A 19,317-nucleotide genomic window follows, 5' to 3' on the forward strand; every position below is an offset into this window, starting at 1 on the left:
TTCAGTTTAGAAGGTTTTGGGTTCGATCCCCAAGCAAGCCCCATCTGCCACTCTTGTGGACTTGAGCAAGGCATTTAATCCTCTTAGCCGCAGGACACCGTATCATTTGTCTGACCTCAGCTTCTCAACATCGCTGGGATATGCAAAGATGAATGTCACTGTGCTTTAATGTATGTGACAAGTAAAAAGCCCCCTTTACAACACTTGCTTAGTCAGAAGGCACTTTTAATCATCTTGTCATTTAGGGTTTATTTGTATCTTCCTTCTCTATTTTGTCTTTCATGACTAGAATTCATGACTTAGTGCTGCCAGTCCTCAGAGTATGGGTTTATATGTAGGGGTTCATGTACAGGAGAAGGGCATGAGTTCAAATCTCAGCACCACCAAACTGCCACTGCTGGGCCCTAGAGCAAGGCAAGGCCTTTAACACAATACTATCTGGATGTCTATCAAATGGGATAAATGTGCATTAACATTAAATGTGTTTGTTTTTATGAGTAAAATATATAAATTAAGTTGTAGCATGATTTAGTATCGTATTGATATCAGAAAAGAAAACATCTCTATTTCTATCATTCGCATTTTTGGTTGATTATGACCAGGCGGAGTCACTGTGACTAAATGTGTTCAGGCTCTTGAAATCTTTAAACATCTTTTCCCCACATCCAGCATGGTGAAAGGACTTTCATCATGTGGTGAGAAAATCAGTAACAGATGCCTCACATGAAACACTCTTTCTGTCTTTTTTCTCGCTTGTGTGTGACAGAGTCCAGGCTGTGATGAGCTCTTGGGTTCAGGGAAGGTGCTGGATAAATGTGGTGTGTGTGGTGGGGACAACACGGCGTGCCGGCTGGTTTCCGGACTGTTCCAGCACAGCCTGTCCAATGTGGGCTACCACAAGATTGTAGAGATCCCACAGGGAGCCACCAAAATCAACATCACTGAGATGGTCAAGAGCCAAAACTACCTTGGTGAGTGGAAGTTTACACACACACACACACACACACACACACACACACACACACACACACACACACACGAATGCAGAAAGGAATTCTGATTATTTAAGCATCTGATTTGCCAGATTTCACATATAATGATTTTAATTCCATTTTGAATTCCAATTGCGAAACAGCACTTCTGATATAAAGGATATAAACTGTAGAGATTAAACCTATAAGGATAAATTAATAAATGCAGAATTTTTATTATTATATATCAATTTATTATACATCAATCAGGCATAACATTATGACCACCTGCCTAATACTGTGTTGGTCCCCTTTTGCTGCCAAAACAGTCGTGACCCATCGATCATTAACAGCATGAACTTCTTCAGCAGTTTGAGCTACAGGATCGGACCACACGGACCAGCCTTCGCTCCTCACGTGCATCAATGAGCCTCGTCCGCCCACGACCCTGTCACCGGTTCACCACTGTTCCTTCCTTGGAACACTTTTATTAGATACTGATCACTGTTGACGAGGAACATCCCACAAGAGCTGCAGTTTTAGAGATGCTCTGATCCAGACGTCTAGACATCACAATTTGTCAAACTCACTCAAATCCTTACGTTTGCCCATTTTTCCTGCTTCCAACACGTCAATATTCACTCGCTGCCTAATAAATAAATCCACCCACTAACAGGTGCCATGATGAAGAAATAATGAGTGTAATTCACTTCACCGTGCAATAATAAAATGCCTGATCGGTGTATATGAATCTAGGTGTGGAGGCCTGGAATGCAGTCAGCATTAACATTTATCCCAAAGGTTTTCAGTAGGGTTGGGGGTCAGGTTTGGGTCTCATAGTTCAAGTGAAGGCAATATTTACTGTGGGCAAAATATTAAGCACAGTATGTATGATAAGAGTTCACAAATCTGCCATAGGAGCCTATTATTTACTTTAAATGTAGGAAAATCGCAATTAATACTGAGTGTATGTGGTGGAATTAAAACTGTTTGCACAATGGAATAATCTTTTATTATTAATGTCATATACATTTTTAATTCTCACTAAAAACCAGTTCTTTTAGCTGAAAAATCTGTTTCTGAGATTATAATGGCAGTATCTCTGCATGTGTGTGTGTGTGTGTGTGTGTGGGTGTGTGTGTGTGTGTGTGTGTGAGTCAGAGCAAGACAAAGAGGATGAGAGTCCTCCTGCTATATGAGGAGTGACTGGAGGAATGTCAGTACTTTATTGTTGGAGACATTGCTTTAATGAGAGCCACGTCGAGCCCCAGCAGTGTGTCTGGCTCGCTGCAGACAGGACCATACATTCGCTCTCCTTCCTCTCCTGCCTTAGGGGTCATGGACATAAACACACTTTCATTAGTGTCCCCTTTCTCCCTGAGTTCAGCAGCCTTCACTTATGCAGAGGAATTTTCCAGTAAACTCGGCCACTGTAACACGCCGGTGTCAAAAACGATCAAAAATATGGAGGTCAAACAGAGGAACTTTTGATCATTTAGTCAAATCGGTATAGAAGACAAAAGTGTAAAGCCTGCCGGATCAACAGATTTTCTGAAAGGTAATGTCGAATGGAGGTTGGAAAATTCTTAGGGTTTTTCCCAGGAAAGCTGCGTGCTCTGCAGACCTTCTGCTGACTAAATTAATTTGTAAATGATGTCTCTAGTGATTTTGCTACGTCGTAAAGTTATATGGTGAATAATAGATACATGGAAACACAAATACTCTGTGTGTGTCCGGGAAAAAAAAGACTGAGAAGACCACTGAAGATCACGTCATCGCATCGCCAGAGAACAGATTCTGCTGTTCGTAGATGTAAAATATGCTGGTTTTATTTTTGCAGCACTTCATAATATCATTCAAATTCTGTCACAGAAGGACCAGAGACCAATAGATGATGCACTGGCAGCCGATTTACTCAAATCACCATGATTACTTGTGCAGAAATAAACCAGATGTTTGTACACCCACTCCAACAGCTTGGCATGAGATTCCAGTTTAAGCCTGTCATTTATTTCCCCGGCAGCTTTGCGAAGTCGCTCTGGACGTTCCATCATTAACGGAAACTGGGCCATTGACCGACCTGGAAAGTACGAAGGAGGAGGGACGATGTTCACTTACAGACGGCCCAATGAGATCAGCACCACTGCCGGAGAGTCCTTTCTAGCAGAAGGACCAACCAATGAGATCCTGGACGTCTATGTGAGTGATATTTACACGCAAATCTCTATAGGATGTATTCAGACTAGATTTAGTTCTGTTGAATAACCTTAATTTGGTTGCACAATCAACTTCATTTGTGTGACATTCAGTCCATATATAAAAAATATATTACTTAAAAAAATAAAATTTAAATATACAGTGTATATATACTGAGTATTCTTTATGTGTACAATATATGTGTATAACTGCATAAACCCTTATGGCACAATACAATTCAACACACTTATGGTCACTAACTTACTCTGATGACTTGCACTGAACGGGTTGCAGGGACAGTAGCTGCTGGTACCCAGCCTCGAGCAGACTTCCAAATGATGATCACTTATGGTGGTGGATTTAATAATCTTTATTTGGGAAAAGGCTGACTCACATATAGAAGTGGAGTCACTTAGCTCGCTGGAGCTTTGCAGTTGCATGATGTGTTAGAAGAGAAAAGATCTCTGGACGTCCAGTACGTCAATTAAGTGGCAAATGCCAAAAGTAGGATAGATGATAGACTAACATCTGAATGTTTTTTTTAATTGCACAACATTTACCCATACTACTGTACCTTTGCCATCTACTGGTCGATTGCGATCGACGTATCAGGCACTCCTGATCTACACTGTTTGACTCTGAAGCACTGTTTAGTGTTTCTTTCTCTTTTCGGCTTTATCACTCAGATGATCTACCAGCAGCCCAATCCTCGAGTTCACTATGAGTACATACTTCCTTCGGAGAACTCCATCAGCACAGAGTCTAACACAGAGGAGGGTAAGTTGATTGATATCATAAAAACTAACCTGCATAATATATATTGTTAAATTTTATGGATGCGCTGCAGCTGGTGTACAAGTACATAAATTAATGATTCAGCAAAGGGGGAAATAAACCAATTTTTAGAACTTGTAATAGATAACTCGGGGAATGTGATGCTAAAAATAATGTCATTAGTTACTGATTTTGAAATAATAATAAAGAGTCACTAAGATTTACAAAAAAAAGATTTAACCAATAATTTTTAAGGTGTTTTTATAGTGTTATATGTCTAATTGAGATTGTATAACTGTTTTTATTGATATATTTAAAATATTTAGCTGGTTGTGTGTAGGTCTACTTGTGTGTTTTTTTTTCTTGTGCTGTATTTGACATGCATTTTTATTTATGTATAGGTCTACTTTTGTCTTTTTGGTTCAATAAATTTATATGAAACAAAAAAGCAAAAAAAAAAAAAAAGCATTTATAATTTAACATTTGTAACTACATAATTCATCTACAAAAACAAGCCTTGACAAATCTCTGATAGAGAACAACAGAAAATAACATGGCACTATAACTTTTTCATGTGTCCACAAAAAATTAGCAGACACAAAAATAAATGAATGAATGAACGAATGAATGAATGAATGAATGAATGAATGAATGAATGAATGAATAAAAATACATGGTGTTTATGGATTGGTAGTAAAGTCAGAGGGCCTGATGGGTAGAGAAGATGTCACCAAGAAAATAAAGATGATTTAGACAGACTGAGTGCCCAAACAAACCCACTGCAATTCTGATTGATTAGACCAACCTATTAATTTATAAATATGAACAGCCAAATAATATAACTGAAATGTTGGTAATGCAAGGTAATGCTGTTTCTGTAGGTAACACAGTGAACGGAGGAGCGGGATATGATCAGTATGGCAGAAGGCCGTCTCAGGAAGGACACGAACAAATGGGTGGGCACAGGAACCCCCCTCACATACCTGAGAACCAGGTACCGCCTCGCAGGCACAGAGAACACAACTGGAAACTAACGGGCACGACTGACTGCAGCGTCTCCTGTGGCAGAGGTCAGAAACAGACACTTCAGCAGCATGTGATTCCCAAATATAAAAGCATTGAAGTCTGAAAGGATTTAGTATTGGTACCTATATATCCCATTCTTGCAAATGTACGAGGTGGTATCAAAAAGTAGATTAAAATAGTCCCCTTGCTCAGCAATACAGCGCTTCCAGTGTTCCTGCTACTTCTTGAATGTGTCTTCATTTCGAAGCGTGTCAAACACCTTCTGCGATTTGCGCTGGATCACCGCAATGGTGTCAAAATGGCAAACTTTGTGCTTGATCTTCATCTTCGGAGGAGGGCGAAGTCCGCAGGGTGAGTGCGGAAGTGAGATCATGTTGTTTCCAGCAAAAAACTCATCTGTGAGGAGAGCTCGATGACAGGGTGTTCTAACTTGCTGTCCATGATAAAACTGTAGATGTGGTAACGCACGTGGTCAGAATAGAACCAGATGCACAACTCCCGATGTACACAGGACGATGACTTTTGGGACACTGATATATGACGGTTGGTGCTCCCTGCGACTGTGCGTGCAGCCTTGTGCTGCCATCTGTTGATGTGTTACAAACTAGTCTCAGACCTTTTTGATACCACCTCGTATTGTTCTAAGTGAAGCATTTGTACAGTCTTAGCCCTAAATGAACCCAAATACTGTAGAAAGCATCATTTTGATTAATTTTTGTCTTACAAACATTTTTGCCACGTTAGGATGTATAATAGTGCGTAACTGATTTATATGATAGTATACAATATAGACCTAGTATACAGTATGCTTATTTTACTTATTGTTATTGCTGTAGCATTATAGATAATAAATTAACAAGCTAGCAAAGTAAATTCTGACAGAGCGGTCACTAATGTGAAATACAGTTCACAGTTCACATGAAATACTGTAGGGAGAATTTTGCATCAACAAATCAGCTTCTTTTTAAAAACATGCAGATGAAATGTTTAAATTGATAAAAATGAGATATTTCTATTAGCTGCTGGACAAAGATGTCTATATCTGTACCGAGTTGCCAAATTATAGACAGTAGTAACTAGTAACTGTGTGTGTGTGTGTGTGTGTGTGTGTGTGTGTGTGTGTGTGTGTGTGTGTGTGTGTGTGTAGGTGTCAGACACACTGTGTTCGGCTGTGTGCATAGAGTCACTCATGAGCAAGTGTCTGACAGTCTCTGTGACAGTGCTACTAAACCCAGTCCACAGGAGGAGCCCTGCAATGTCCAGCCATGCCCTGCATTGTGAGAACAAACACACACACACACACACACACACATAGTACCACCAGGTATCTCTTAATGACCAGGACCCCATTACTGAGATGTTTTTAAATCTTGATTCTGATTTGTCAGTAAGGCACACACTTTACATAAATTAATTACAAACTGCATGCAATTTGTTGATTGGGTGCAGTTTTCAGGCTCTAAATGTAAAAAATTTTCTTTAAGAAAGATACAGTAAGTAACTTGTATTTTAAATATAACTAGAAATGGATAAAATGTACGAACTTGTTTTATTATGAGTAAAAGAACAGTAATTGTTGGCATACTGCTGCAGTATAAGAGAAATGGATCACTAAACAATATGATCAAATATTGTGTGTAGAGGTCGACTGATTAATCGGCACCGTTAGTTGATTGCTGGAATTATCTGCAAAAATCCATACCGGTAGTTTTTCCGGGTTGTGTCTGTGGCTGAAGCGCCTGGGAAAATCCGCTCTTATTATACAGTACAAGAGCGGCCTCTAGAGGCGAATCACTGACACCACGTGCTGTTTGTTGAAGTGTTTTTTTTAATTAATTTTGGATGTAACTATTTTTATTTATTCGGAGTGTTACTTTTTGTTGAAATTGAAATGTATGTCTATTATTTTTCTCAATATTTATTAAGATAATTATATATTCATATTTATTTACCACATTTTCATTTTTTTTTTTTTATATAAAGTTCTGTACAATTTACATAGGGTGTTTGTTTTTTATTATCCAGTATTCATTTTTAAAATTATCAGTTACAGAAAATAGTATCCAACCCAACTACCGGTATCGGTAAAATCCACTATCTGTCGTCCTATAATAGGGTGGTAACGGTAACTCCATTTATCTTCAGGCTCCATCACATCCCAAGTCGCTGATTATTTTCATAAAAGCATAAAAAAGTGTTTCATTTCATGCAGAATGAAGCAGTTTTGATGTTTGCATGATGGTTTTTCGAGCAGTTGGGATATTGGTGAGTGGTCGGAGTGCAGTAAAACGTGCGGCCTCGGCATGCAGCACCGGCAGATTCTGTGCCGACAGTTTTACATCAACCGCACCCTCACCGTGCCCGCCAAACGCTGTGAACACCTGGAGCGGCCCGAGAGCAGCAGCACCTGCCAGCTGAAGATCTGCAGCGAGTGGCAGATTCGCTCTGAGTGGAGCTCTGTGAGTGGCCCATCACACCACCTCTGTCTTCAGTCAGGAGAACAGAGGAAACACTGAGAGTCATAGGATTATGGGATGTCAGTAAAAAAAAAGAATTCTGCATTCCTAAAAGCACATTAATTAAACAGTGTTGTGTGTTACTGTCATTGTGCACATACATTGTATGGTACATTAGATCATTTCCTTTTTTTTTATGGTCTAGTGTAAAGTTTCCCATCCCATTTTTATTATCATGCTTTTCAAGATGCATTTTAAGATCTGGTTTAAAAATTAAAACTTGATATAGTTATACACGACCTTCTAATTGTAATAATATGGTCCCTACGTGTGTTTGTGTGAACTCAAAATCTTGAAAATCAGTTCAAATGGAGTCTTCACTAGAAGAAATTAATAATCATAAACTGTGTGTGTGTGTGTGTGTGTGTGTGTGTGTGTGTTTATGCTCGGGTGGTGTCAGTGCTCCATGCCATGCGGTGTAGGTCAGAGAACGCGTGAGGTGCGCTGCGTCAGTAACGTGGGCGATATTGTTGAGGATGAGGAGTGCAACATGAATCTTCGTCCCCGTGACATTGAGAACTGTGACATGGGGCCGTGTGCTAAGAGCTGGTTCTACACAGAATGGGGTGAGCAGGTAAAAACAATCACATATCATACATCCTGTAATTATGGTAATATTCCTATATGCGTGTTCAGGAATGAGGTTTTTATATGTGGTTGAAAATTTGTTTTATTTTGAAAAGCACAAATAGCATTATAGGGAGGTCTGAGCCCAGTGGTTAAACTCTGGGTTACTGATCAGAAGGTTGTGGGTTTAACCCCAGTATCACCAAGCTGTCACTCTTGGGCCCTTGAGCAAGGCCTTCAACCCTCTGTGCTCCACCCCAACTTCCTAATATCGTTGGCTATGCGAAAAAAGGAATTTTACTGTGCTGTAAAGTCACGTGACAAGTAAAACGCACCCTGTTTTTTTTTTTTTTTATAATTTTGTCAATGGAAGGTCAGTAGTAAGACAAGCATGTGCGTATGTGTATGTGTGTGTCAGTGTTCTGCAGAGTGTGGCTTTGGTGTGCGGAGCCGCAGTGTTGTGTGTCTCTCCAACCTGGTGAGCAGTGTGCCTTTGGAAGGTTGTGGTACAGAGCGCCCCCCTCAGGCTCAGCCATGTAACAACGGTGCATGTGAGAGCCGCACTGAGTGGTTTACTGGGCTCTGGGGTCAGGTGACAACACACACATACAGTTCATACACACACACACACACACACACACACACACACACACACACACATATCAGGCTCAGCATTTCATTGCATGTCATAAAGTTGTAGCACTGTGAAAATAAAGCCAGAATTACGAGAATAAAGTCAAAATTATGAGAATAATGTCGTAGCACTACAAGAATAAAGTAGTAGATGAAGTATTGGCGTGCCCGTGTATCTTCCTCTTGAGAAACACCTCTCCTCTTAGAATAGCATGCATCCTTAAAAGTGACTACTGGTCGCTATTTCAGACTGCACAAAAGAGACAGTTTCTGTGTGATATTTAAAGAGGACATGTTGTTTCTTAACAGAAAGGTACAGATTTTTTGACCATTTTGGACATATTTTTATGTCCTTAGAGAATTCTATTGCTCAAATATGTAAATGAGTCTTTTCTGAACAGTTCAATTAATAAACAGTGGCCGCTGATGTTTGAATTAATGCTGTTTCAGCTTTATTCTCATAGTGCTATAACTTTATTCTCGTAATTTTGACTTTATTCTCATAGTGCTATGACTTTATTTTCGTAATTTCAAATTTATTCTCATAGTGCCACAACTTTATTTTTATCATTTAGACTTTATTGTCATAGTGCTACGACTTTATTCTCGTAAATTCGACTTTATTCTAATAGTGCTACGACTTGACTCTCGTAATTTCTACTTTATCTCATAGTGCTACGACTTTATTCTTGTAATTTCGACTTATTCCGATAGTGCCACAACTTTATTCTCATAGTGCTACGATTTTATTCTCGTAATTCCAACTTTATTCTAATAGTGCTACGACTTTACTCTCGTAATTTCTACTTTATCTCATAGTGCTATGGCTTTATTCTCGTAATTCGACTTTATTCTCATAGTGCTACGGTTTTATTCTCAGAAATCTTTAAAATCTTTCAAATATAGCCTTCATACTATATCTCTATATTAGAAACTAAATCGAAAGAATATGAATGAATGTGTAAGAAATCTCTGTGAAATATATTGCAAACTTACCAACCCTCACTAAAGTAACTACTGTATAATTACCATGAATGATGGTGTAGTGAGTGTGTGGTTGTACTGTGGTAAGGGATGGTGTGTTTTGCTTCTCAGTGTTCGGCTGAGTGTGGAGTAGGAAGGCAGCAGAGGACAGTGTTGTGTATGATGAAGTCCGATGACACTTATGCTGTGATGCCGCTCTACGAATGCTCCTCTCTGGACAAACCACTTAGTCAACAGAGCTGCACTGTGAAGGCTTGTGGAGCCAAGTGGTACTACACTGACTGGAGTGCAGTGAGTAATGTGGAGACTCACACACACACTCGTATACACACACATTGCAACATTTTGTCATTTACTTGTTTCTGTACAAATCAGACAATTTGAAATGGTCCACCTTTCTCATTGAACTGATCTACTGTGTGTGTGTGTGTGTGTGTGTGTGTAGTGTTCAAAAACGTGTGAGGGGGGATTCCGTGTGCGAGAAGTGCGCTGTCTCTCAGACGATATGATCCCAAGCGAGGGATGTGAAGAACGGCTGAAACCAGGAGACAAAGAGGAATGCAACCTCGAGCCCTGTGTTCCACAGATCGGTAAGATCTTCTAGATTGTATTTACACTGTACTATAAATAATAACTACACAAAAATACACACACTCTCGACAGTGCAAAAATATATTGACATTAATTCTCTTAACATTCTCACTGCTATAGTCTTAATACAAATACAAATACTGTACATACTCACAGCTCTGCTATGAACTTTATAAATATACAAGTTTATATGGACAAAAAGTCCAAAGATTGAAGATGTTGAGATTTTCGTTGGGAGTGACAAGGATGGACAAGATTAGAAATGAGTTTATAAGAGGGACAGCGCATGTAGGACGTTTTGGAGACAAGGTGAGGGAGGTGTGATTGAGATGGTTTGGACATGTGCAGAGGAGGGACATGAATTATATTGGTAGGAGAATGCTGAGGATGGAGCCACCAGGAAGGAGGAAAAGAGGAAGACCATGGAGGAGGTTTATGGATGTGGTGAAGGAAGATATGCAGGTAGTTGGTCTGAAAGAGGCAGATGTAGAGGACAGGGTGGTATGGAGACGGATGATCCGCTGTGGCGACCCCTAATGGGAGCAGCCGAAAGAAGAAGAAAAAGAAGATATGGACAAAAAAAGTATTGGGACACCAGCCATATGAGGGTTTTCCCCAAACTGGTACAACAAAGTTGGACACAGTTGTATAGGACGTCTTTGGATGTGGTAGCATTAAAGTTTAAAGCATTAACCTGTTCCACCATGACAATGCTCTTGTGTTCTATTAATATATGCTCCATGACAATGCTCTTGTGTTCTATTAATATATGCTCCATGACAATGCTCCAGCTCCTTAAAGAGGTGCTTTACATGGGTTGCATTAGAAGATCTCCTGCTATAGAGTTCTTAACTCAAACATATTGTAAACACTATATATATATATATATATATATATATATATATATATATATATATATATATATATATATATATATATATACACATACACACATACACGCGTATATGTACATATACATACATATTATCTACTTTACATTGCATTATATGATATTTTTGAATTATGTTATTACCTAGTGTTTTATAGACTATAAAACTTGTAGTTATATATTATAAATCATACAATGATAAATATTTGCACCCAGTATTTATATATATATATTGATTATTTTCACCCAGATGAAAAGTGTCGAGACAAATATTTCAACTGCAACGTGGTGGTCCAGGCCCGCCTGTGTGTGTACGATTACTATAAGAAGGCATGCTGTGCCTCATGTGCACGTGTGGCGCAGAGACATTCGACACAGAGGAGCTACAGATAGGACGGACCCCATGGCGACGTTACCCACGTCATGTCCTTCACCGGCAGGCGCTGCGAGCGGACGCTGCTTACTGCAAGACGCTCAAGTGCTGTGGACACACGAGGAAAGTAAACAAAGGCAGTGACGTGATGAAAAACATCTTGATAACCAGTCCATGGTCTTGAAACATCACATGCACTTTGTGATCTGGAGATACTGAAAAACTCATTTTTTAACAATTTATTTATACGTATTATTAGAGGACAGTGATTTATAGTGTGTTAACTCGAACTAAACAAGCGGACTGATACGTATGGAATTTTTGTAGTGTTTATATAATATTTAATGTCAAATCCCTTACAGCTGATGATGTCAGTCACTATGCAGCAAAAGATAAGAGACTGAATGACTTCAAGTGCCTGTGAATCCCTCACTGTATTTCACAGAACGTCAAGTTCAAACCACTCATTTTTTTACCTGTAGGTTTTTTATTAGTGATCCCAGCCTTAGATTATAATTCTTATACTGTTCCTAATAAAGCAACTCCATTCAAATCCGAGCAATCGTTCTGAAGAATGTCTCAACTAATCAGGTTCCTAGTTATCTCCATTGTTTTACAGACAAGCAGAAGATCTGGTTGTCTCTAGGACCAGGATGAAGCTCTACAATACAAGTTCAGGCTGCGTTGAAGGAAGTTTGCCATATATAAAATATATGTAATATATCGTTTTTGTGGTATTTATTACATCATAGCAGTGTTGAATTCTGGATTCTGATTGGTCAGGAAACGTTCTGTAATGTTCTGACAGTTGTTCCAGGCTACAAATCACATGTTTACAGTATAATAACATGCTTAATCCAATACTTTATAATTTCTCTAATGATTATTCATATGGTGTTGATATGTTTTTCAGCATTTAATTACAGCCAAAGGTTAAGCTTTTTTTTTATTAACCTCAAGATAGAGGAAAAAAAGAGATGGATGTAGGACTGACAGTTTGTATATAACAACTGTATTGTTATTGATAACAGGAATTAACTTGTTTCGCAGATGTTTCCCAAGATTTAATGCAACTATTACAGCATAAAAAGTACATTGATCTTTAATGCATTAAAGCTGAGGTATAAGCGGATGTACTGTTAGAAGAAAAGAATCAACCACAGCATGAGTGCAGTATCTCAACCTCACAACAGCTGATCATGTTCTCTTTTTATATGTTCTTCCTAATTTTGTCCAGCTGAAAGTAAATCTACACACCCTGAGGTCAATTACTGTCTGTTTTAAGCAACACAATGAGTTCTACCTGGTTATCAGCAATTGTTTTTCCCGCAACTATGCAAGTATATATATATATATATATATATATATATATATATATATATATATATATATATATATATATATATATATATATATATTCTGGGCATTCTGTAGCTTTTTGTGTGTGTGTGTGTGTGTGTGTGTGTGTGTGTGTGTGTGTGTGTGTGTGTGTGTGTGTTCTGAAGGTTCACTTCAGTACAATTTGTACCATTTCACTGACTTCTGTATCTTACATTTAATATTGAACTATATTAATACATGAATACTAAATACCACAAAATTCTAAAAATACAAATCTGAAGCAGAAAGTATTAATTGAATTAGCCATTTATAAAAATATAGCAAACTGAGAAATCAGAAGAACGAGATTTAATCTAGTAAAAATAAATCTTTATCAGGATCTTAATCTTTATCTAAGTACTTTAGACTCACCATATTAATGTTTTTCAGTTGATACGAATCCTTTAAATGAGTCATATGTATTTAATACAACTCTTATATCACATTTTATACAGATTCAGATTTTGAAAATCTTCGCTTGAATACAATGGCTGATATTTCACTTTAAAATAATAATGTAAACCAATTATACCCAAGTAATAATCACACTTTTTCTTTTAAAATCTGACTATAATGGATTATCAATAACATGTAAAATGCACACGTGGTGTCTCTATGAGCCGTGAGCTAATTTCCTCCTCTGATTTAATATTCCAACAATTTTCCAAAATTTAAATGCCATAATTTCTGAAAATGCTAAAAAAAAAAATTCTTAGGAAACATCAAACTTAACTATTTAACTGTATGAGTAGTTATGAACTACTTACTGATTTGCTACACAGTCTGTTCTAAAATGCCAAAATATAAAATATATTTAATTTGCCTTTTTTTTTTAAGTAAAATATTATGTTTTATGCTGACACGGGAGTTTTATAGTTTCTTGAAACATCTGTCCATCTAATGGTTAAAGGATTAATCAAAAATTATTATTATTAATAATAATAATCATCATCATCATCATCATCATTATCATAATTTACTATTGCAGCTATATAGATTTCAATGCAGTGTGTGAAATGTTTCACTAATTTATATTTCTTTGTTTAATCTGTGTATATTTTGAATTTCGCTCTTTTTGTGTATTATGAATCCCTGCCTTATCGTTATGTATGTAAAGCTCATTCCTCATATGTACAGAAAATTTTTCTAGCTCATGTTTATTCAATAATTGCTTTTTGCATAACAATATTTCTACTTAATTTTTTCGTGTTTGTTTCTGTATTTGTTAGTTTAATTCAGTTTTGCCCTTAAAAGAAAATGGAAATAATAATGAAAAAAATAATAATAATTTGCATTCAAAATATAGCCATACAAATATTCATATATAAAGAGAACGAACTTGTGCATTTTGTCAACATTATATTTTTTGCTTGTAAAAAGATTAATAAATATAAGTTGTTTTCACGATTTAGTTTAACAGAAGCATAGAAAAAATATGCAAAACAGAAATGGGTGTTCTTGTGTTCCAGTCATCAACAATTTGAATAAAAAATGCATATTTAAATTTATTCTAACTATATAAAATGTGTACAGTAGCAACAACAGCAAAAAATAATGCATTATTGATAGTGTTGCTTTTCAGAGCTTTAGAGACACTGGTTCACTCCAGAGCTGTGACAGGGTTCATATGGATATGGATTATTCCAAAGTCTGCATGGTTTCTTCTGGGTTCTCTGGTTTTCTTCTGAAAACAATAAAAGCACCTTTTCACTTTCATTGTTTTTATTTAGAAAGAAAATGGGAATAATAATATAAAACATATACATTGAAAATATATCCATAAAAAGTATACATAGATAAAGATACTGAACTAGTGCGTTTTGTTAACATGATATATATTTCTGTGCTTGTAAAAGAGATTCATGTAAATAAATATAAACTGTTTTCAGGTTTTTGTTCAACAGAAGCAGTTTCTTGTGTCATTAAAGATTTGATTGAAGAATGCATATCTAACTGATATGGACTCTATGTGCATTTAGTCCTATTTTATAAATTGTAAAATGTCTACATTAGCAACAATAGTAAATAAAAAAATTTGCTTTGCTTTCTCAGAGCTTTGGGGTCACTGATTTAATAAAATCCTTGGGTTTCTGTCTATGACAAGGTTCACATGGTATAGATTCTCCCAGGGTCTGCACGGTTTCTTCTGGGTTCTCTGGTTTCCTCCCAAACACAATGATTGTTTCCTTAGAGGTTTGAATGTTACTGAGCAGAGGAGCCCAAAATTTTTCCTATGAAGGGCCAAAAATCATACTTGATTGAGGGCCATGGGCTGAAAGTAATGTTGCATTATGCCAATAAAAATGTTATTCTCTTAAATTAAAAATTCATTATCCTCATTTATAATGTCATCATATTTATAAATAAATAAATAGAAAACATACCCCTGTAATCTGCCTAACTGATGCAGTTTTCTAGTTGAATCAAACAACAATAATCTCAAAAAACATTTCTCTAAATATTTTTAGTAAAAGTAACTAAATTTGTAACTCAATTATTATAGAAAATGTGGATATTTAACATCACATATAACCTGAAACTGAAATATATAATATAGTTGCGTTTGATGTAAGTCACGTGACACGGGGCCAATCAGAAAGAAGCATTTATTTCCGCCTATAGTGCTGTTCTAGGACTCAAACGCGGAAGTAGCTGCTGGAGAAGCTGGTAATTATGGATAAATATTTGATCTGCTTCATTTTTACTGTTTATTTCAAGTGTGTGATTATATTATATTACAAACTGAATCTTTCTTAAAGCATCTAAAGCAGAATGTCAACATTTTCCTTTCTTTGTAGCGCTCATCACTGTAATTAAGATGCAGGCCGGAACATACGTCATTACTGGGGGCGGAGGATATTTTGGCTTCCGGTATGTAATAATTCACTTTAATTAATCAGTTAATCAATTAATCAGTCCGGTTTGTTTCTTTGTAAAAATGTATTCGTAGACCTGGTTGGAGATAAGTCCATGAAGTACCCATATTTAACGCTAGATGGAGACACCAAACTATTTGTGTGTAAGCTCTGACCACGCCTACTTTCCGCACCGATTCACACAAGCCACGCCCATAAAAGTTATTCCTATTCAATTTAAAATACAATTAGCAAAAGATGTAATTAAATTGGAGTTAGATCTCTATAGACATGCATTCTTTTTTCAACTTTTGCTTCATTAGATCTTCTTGTTATTTTCCCAGCATTTAATAAAGTCGCACTAATATGAAGTATTAGTCCCAGAATGCAATGCAGCATTACGGCACAGTTGCTCCTGACAAGTCCAATGGCATTAAAAGTGTGGAAGGAAGTTCATCTGTTTGAGAGTAAAGATGAGAATCTTCACCTGAAGAACTGCTGCCTTGCTCTTTTATATAGAGATGATAGGGTTGGTTAAGGTGGTGGGACTTTTGAATAGAAGGTCATGAGTTTAAATCCCACCACTACTAAGCTGACACTGGACATAACAGAAAGCAAAAATACTGCTCTATGAGAATGATGTAGGCAGGACTGTGTTTCATTTTTCTGCACATCAGACTTACACTGATCAGCCATAACATTATGACCACCTGCCTAATATTTTGTTGGACCCCCATTTGCTGCCAAAACAGTTCTGACCTGTCAAGCATCAACAATATCTTCAGCAGTTTGAGCTACAGGAGCTCGTCTGTTGGATTGGAGCCCATGGGTGAGCCTCGGCCACCCACAACTCTGTCGCCGGGTCACCACTGTTCCTTCCTTGGAGCACTTTTATTAGATACTGACCACTGCAGACCAGGAACATCTCACAAGAGCTGCAGTTTTGGAGATGCTCTGACCCAGACGTCTAGACGTCACAATTTGTCAGACTCACTCAAATCCTTACGCTCGCCCATTCGTCAACTTTGAGGACAAAATGTTCACTTGCTGCCTAATAAATATATCTCACAGTTATTTACTTTACCAGGCATAATAATATGCCTGATTGGTGTGTGTGTGTGTGTGTGTGTGTGTGTGTGTGTGTGTGTACACTTGTGATTTTATTTTCCACCTCAAAATAAACCTGTTTAGTCATTAATATCCATTATATCGAAGTTCTTTGCAACCCAACATTTATTAAAGTGAATAATAATGTTAAAAGCTTATTACGCTTAATTAATTATGCATTTAATTAAGAATTAAAGGGATGTGTTTCTCTGCAGTCTTGCTTGCGCCCTCAGCAAGAAGTCCTTGAGAGTTGTCCTGTTTGATGTGAAGCCACCTAGTGAAGCATTGCCCGAGGGCGTGGAGTTCGTCCAGGGTGACGTTCGGGATTTCACCCAGGTGGCGAACGCGTCGCGAGGTGCAGACTGCGTTTTCCACGTCGCATCGTACGGGATGTCGGGACGAGAACAACTCAACAGGAAGCTGATCGAAGAGGTTAATGTTCAAGGGACGAAAAATGTCATTCAGGCATGTGTGGATCTCGGGGTTCCTCGACTGGTGTACACTAGCACCTTTAACGTGGTCTTTGGGGGCCAGGTCATAAAGAAGGGTGATGAAACTCTTCCTTATCTGCCTTTACACCTTCATCCGGACCACTACTCCAGGACCAAGTCGGTAGCTGAAACATTGGTGTTAAAGGCTAATGGGTCTTCTCTAGCAGGTGAAGGTGGAGTCTTGCATACTTGCGCTCTTCGTCCAGCTGGAATTTACGGCCCGGGAGAGGAGCGACATCTTCCAAGGATTGTGGGATACATCGAGCATGGCCTTTTCAGGTTTGTGTACGGTGATCCTGAGAGTCTTGTCGAGTTTGTCCATGTTGATAACCTAGTCTCTGCACACGAGTTAGCTGCAGAAGCGCTAACAGGTGAACGTCAGCATCGTGCCACCGGACAGGCTTACTTCATCTCAGACGGCCGGCCGATCAACAACTTCGAGTTCTTCAAGCCGTTAGTGGAAGGGCTGGGTTACTCGTTCCCCAAGCTGAGGCTTCCACTCCCTCTCGTTTACTTCTTCGCGTTCCTCACAGAAATGGTTCACGGTGCGTTCGGACGCATCTACAACTTCCAACCTCTTCTAACACGTGCTGAAGTTTACAAGACCGGAGTTACGCACTATTTCAGTATAGAGAAAGCCAGAGCTGATCTCCGTTACAACCCCAAGGAATATGACCTGGGAGAAGTGGTGGAGTGGTTCAGGAGCAGAGGACGTGGGAAAAACCGGTCACGTCGCCTGTTAAAAAACTGATCTTCGATGTTGTGTTGTTTCTCATCATTGTGGCTTTGGTTCTCTCTTTCTGCCGGTGGTGGGTCAGTAAACTTTCACAGCAAGGTTTGTAGTAAAATCCAATTCTATTGATTTGTATTGAAGAAATTTTAGAGGTACACAAGAATTTGTAGAAAACTAGTTGTAGAAAACTGCTAGAGGAACCAAAAACTAACATTTTTAGAACTCGTTCTGGAAATCGATAGTGATGTACAACTTGAAGATCTTGAAAACATTAGACAATCTGTTCACCAATCAGAACGTTAAATGGATTTTACTAACTTCTGATGACCGATTAGAAGAAGGTGGTGTCTCAGTGGTTGAGACTTAGGACCTCATAATTGGAAGGTTGTGAGTTCAAATCCCAGCACTACCAATAGACCACTCCTGGGCCCTTGAGCAAGGCCCTTAAAGTGCTCAGTTTTATAAATAAGAATTGTATGTCACTCTGGGCTTCATCCAAATGCTGTAAATGTAATTACATTTTAATAAACATCTATACCATAACTTAATAAATGGACAAAGGAATTTGACCAATTAGAAGTGAGCACTCCTGAATACTAATCAGCATTTTTGGAAAGTGTGTAATATCTATGTTAGAATAACCAGCATGTGAATATTGTGTGTTTGTATTTTAATTTGTATACAATTTTATACTGCAGTATTTGTTTAACGTTTATATTTTATGACTAGACTGACTCATGGTAGACTTTTTATTGTTTCAGTAATAAATTGTTTTACCACTTTTGAACTTTTCATGTCATTATTATTATTATTAAATTATTTTCCTGAATATTTTGATACAAATTTAGACTTAAAAGGTTTATAATGTCTGGTTCATAAGTTGGCAAATAAATGATAAATGCACAAATGAGTGACGTTAAATGACTGCCATTATTATTTGATCATCATCAAGCAGGTCTACTCTGACAGATAAATTGCTGATGAGGGGGCGAGTGTGTAACAGGTGGCTGACGTGATGGACGTGTATAGGTGTGTTCACTGACAGGTGTGTGTGTTCTTTAGATGTATACAAAAGACCAGCTTAGAAATCCATTTCTACCAAATTGCAGCCTGGTGCCACACTTTGTCTCGTGTTTCTCTCTGGCTTCAAAAACTATACAAGTATTCATTCAGAAGATTACCCAAAGACTTGTGTTCAACACTATCTATCTATCTATCTATCTATCTATCT

The 19,317-nt window shown here is 37.8% G+C and overlaps 2 protein-coding genes across 4 annotated transcripts in view; both read left to right on the top strand.

Moving 5' to 3' along the window:
- Nucleotides 1-12,855, top strand: part of adamtsl7 (ADAMTS-like 7) — a 48,599-nt gene extending 35,744 nt beyond the window's left edge. For all 3 annotated transcript variants that reach the window (XM_046863850.1, XM_046863851.1, XM_046863852.1), the window contains 11 exons: nucleotides 767-971; nucleotides 2,995-3,170; nucleotides 3,854-3,944; nucleotides 4,823-5,011; nucleotides 6,115-6,244; nucleotides 7,222-7,426; nucleotides 7,884-8,057; nucleotides 8,469-8,642; nucleotides 9,779-9,958; nucleotides 10,113-10,257; nucleotides 11,398-12,855. In XM_046863850.1, the coding sequence (XP_046719806.1) occupies nucleotides 767-971; nucleotides 2,995-3,170; nucleotides 3,854-3,944; nucleotides 4,823-5,011; nucleotides 6,115-6,244; nucleotides 7,222-7,426; nucleotides 7,884-8,057; nucleotides 8,469-8,642; nucleotides 9,779-9,958; nucleotides 10,113-10,257; nucleotides 11,398-11,540 (1,812 nt within the window). In that variant the 3' untranslated portion in view covers nucleotides 11,541-12,855. The remainder of the gene's footprint in view (nucleotides 1-766; nucleotides 972-2,994; nucleotides 3,171-3,853; nucleotides 3,945-4,822; nucleotides 5,012-6,114; nucleotides 6,245-7,221; nucleotides 7,427-7,883; nucleotides 8,058-8,468; nucleotides 8,643-9,778; nucleotides 9,959-10,112; nucleotides 10,258-11,397) is intronic.
- A 2,619-nt stretch (nucleotides 12,856-15,474) lies between these two features.
- sdr42e1 (short chain dehydrogenase/reductase family 42E, member 1) lies at nucleotides 15,475-18,870 on the top strand. Its single transcript, XM_046863763.1, is given in 5 exon segments — nucleotides 15,475-15,567; nucleotides 15,699-15,771; nucleotides 17,078-18,084; nucleotides 18,087-18,149; nucleotides 18,152-18,870. Coding segments are annotated over 4 exon segments (1,146 nt in total). The 5' UTR covers nucleotides 15,475-15,567; nucleotides 15,699-15,718; the 3' UTR covers nucleotides 18,175-18,870.
- The last annotated feature ends 447 nt before the right edge of the window (nucleotides 18,871-19,317 follow it).

Source organism: Silurus meridionalis, chromosome 13 (assembly GCF_014805685.1).
Source record: "Silurus meridionalis isolate SWU-2019-XX chromosome 13, ASM1480568v1, whole genome shotgun sequence".
In the NCBI taxonomy this organism is placed as follows: domain Eukaryota; kingdom Metazoa; phylum Chordata; class Actinopteri; order Siluriformes; family Siluridae; genus Silurus; species Silurus meridionalis.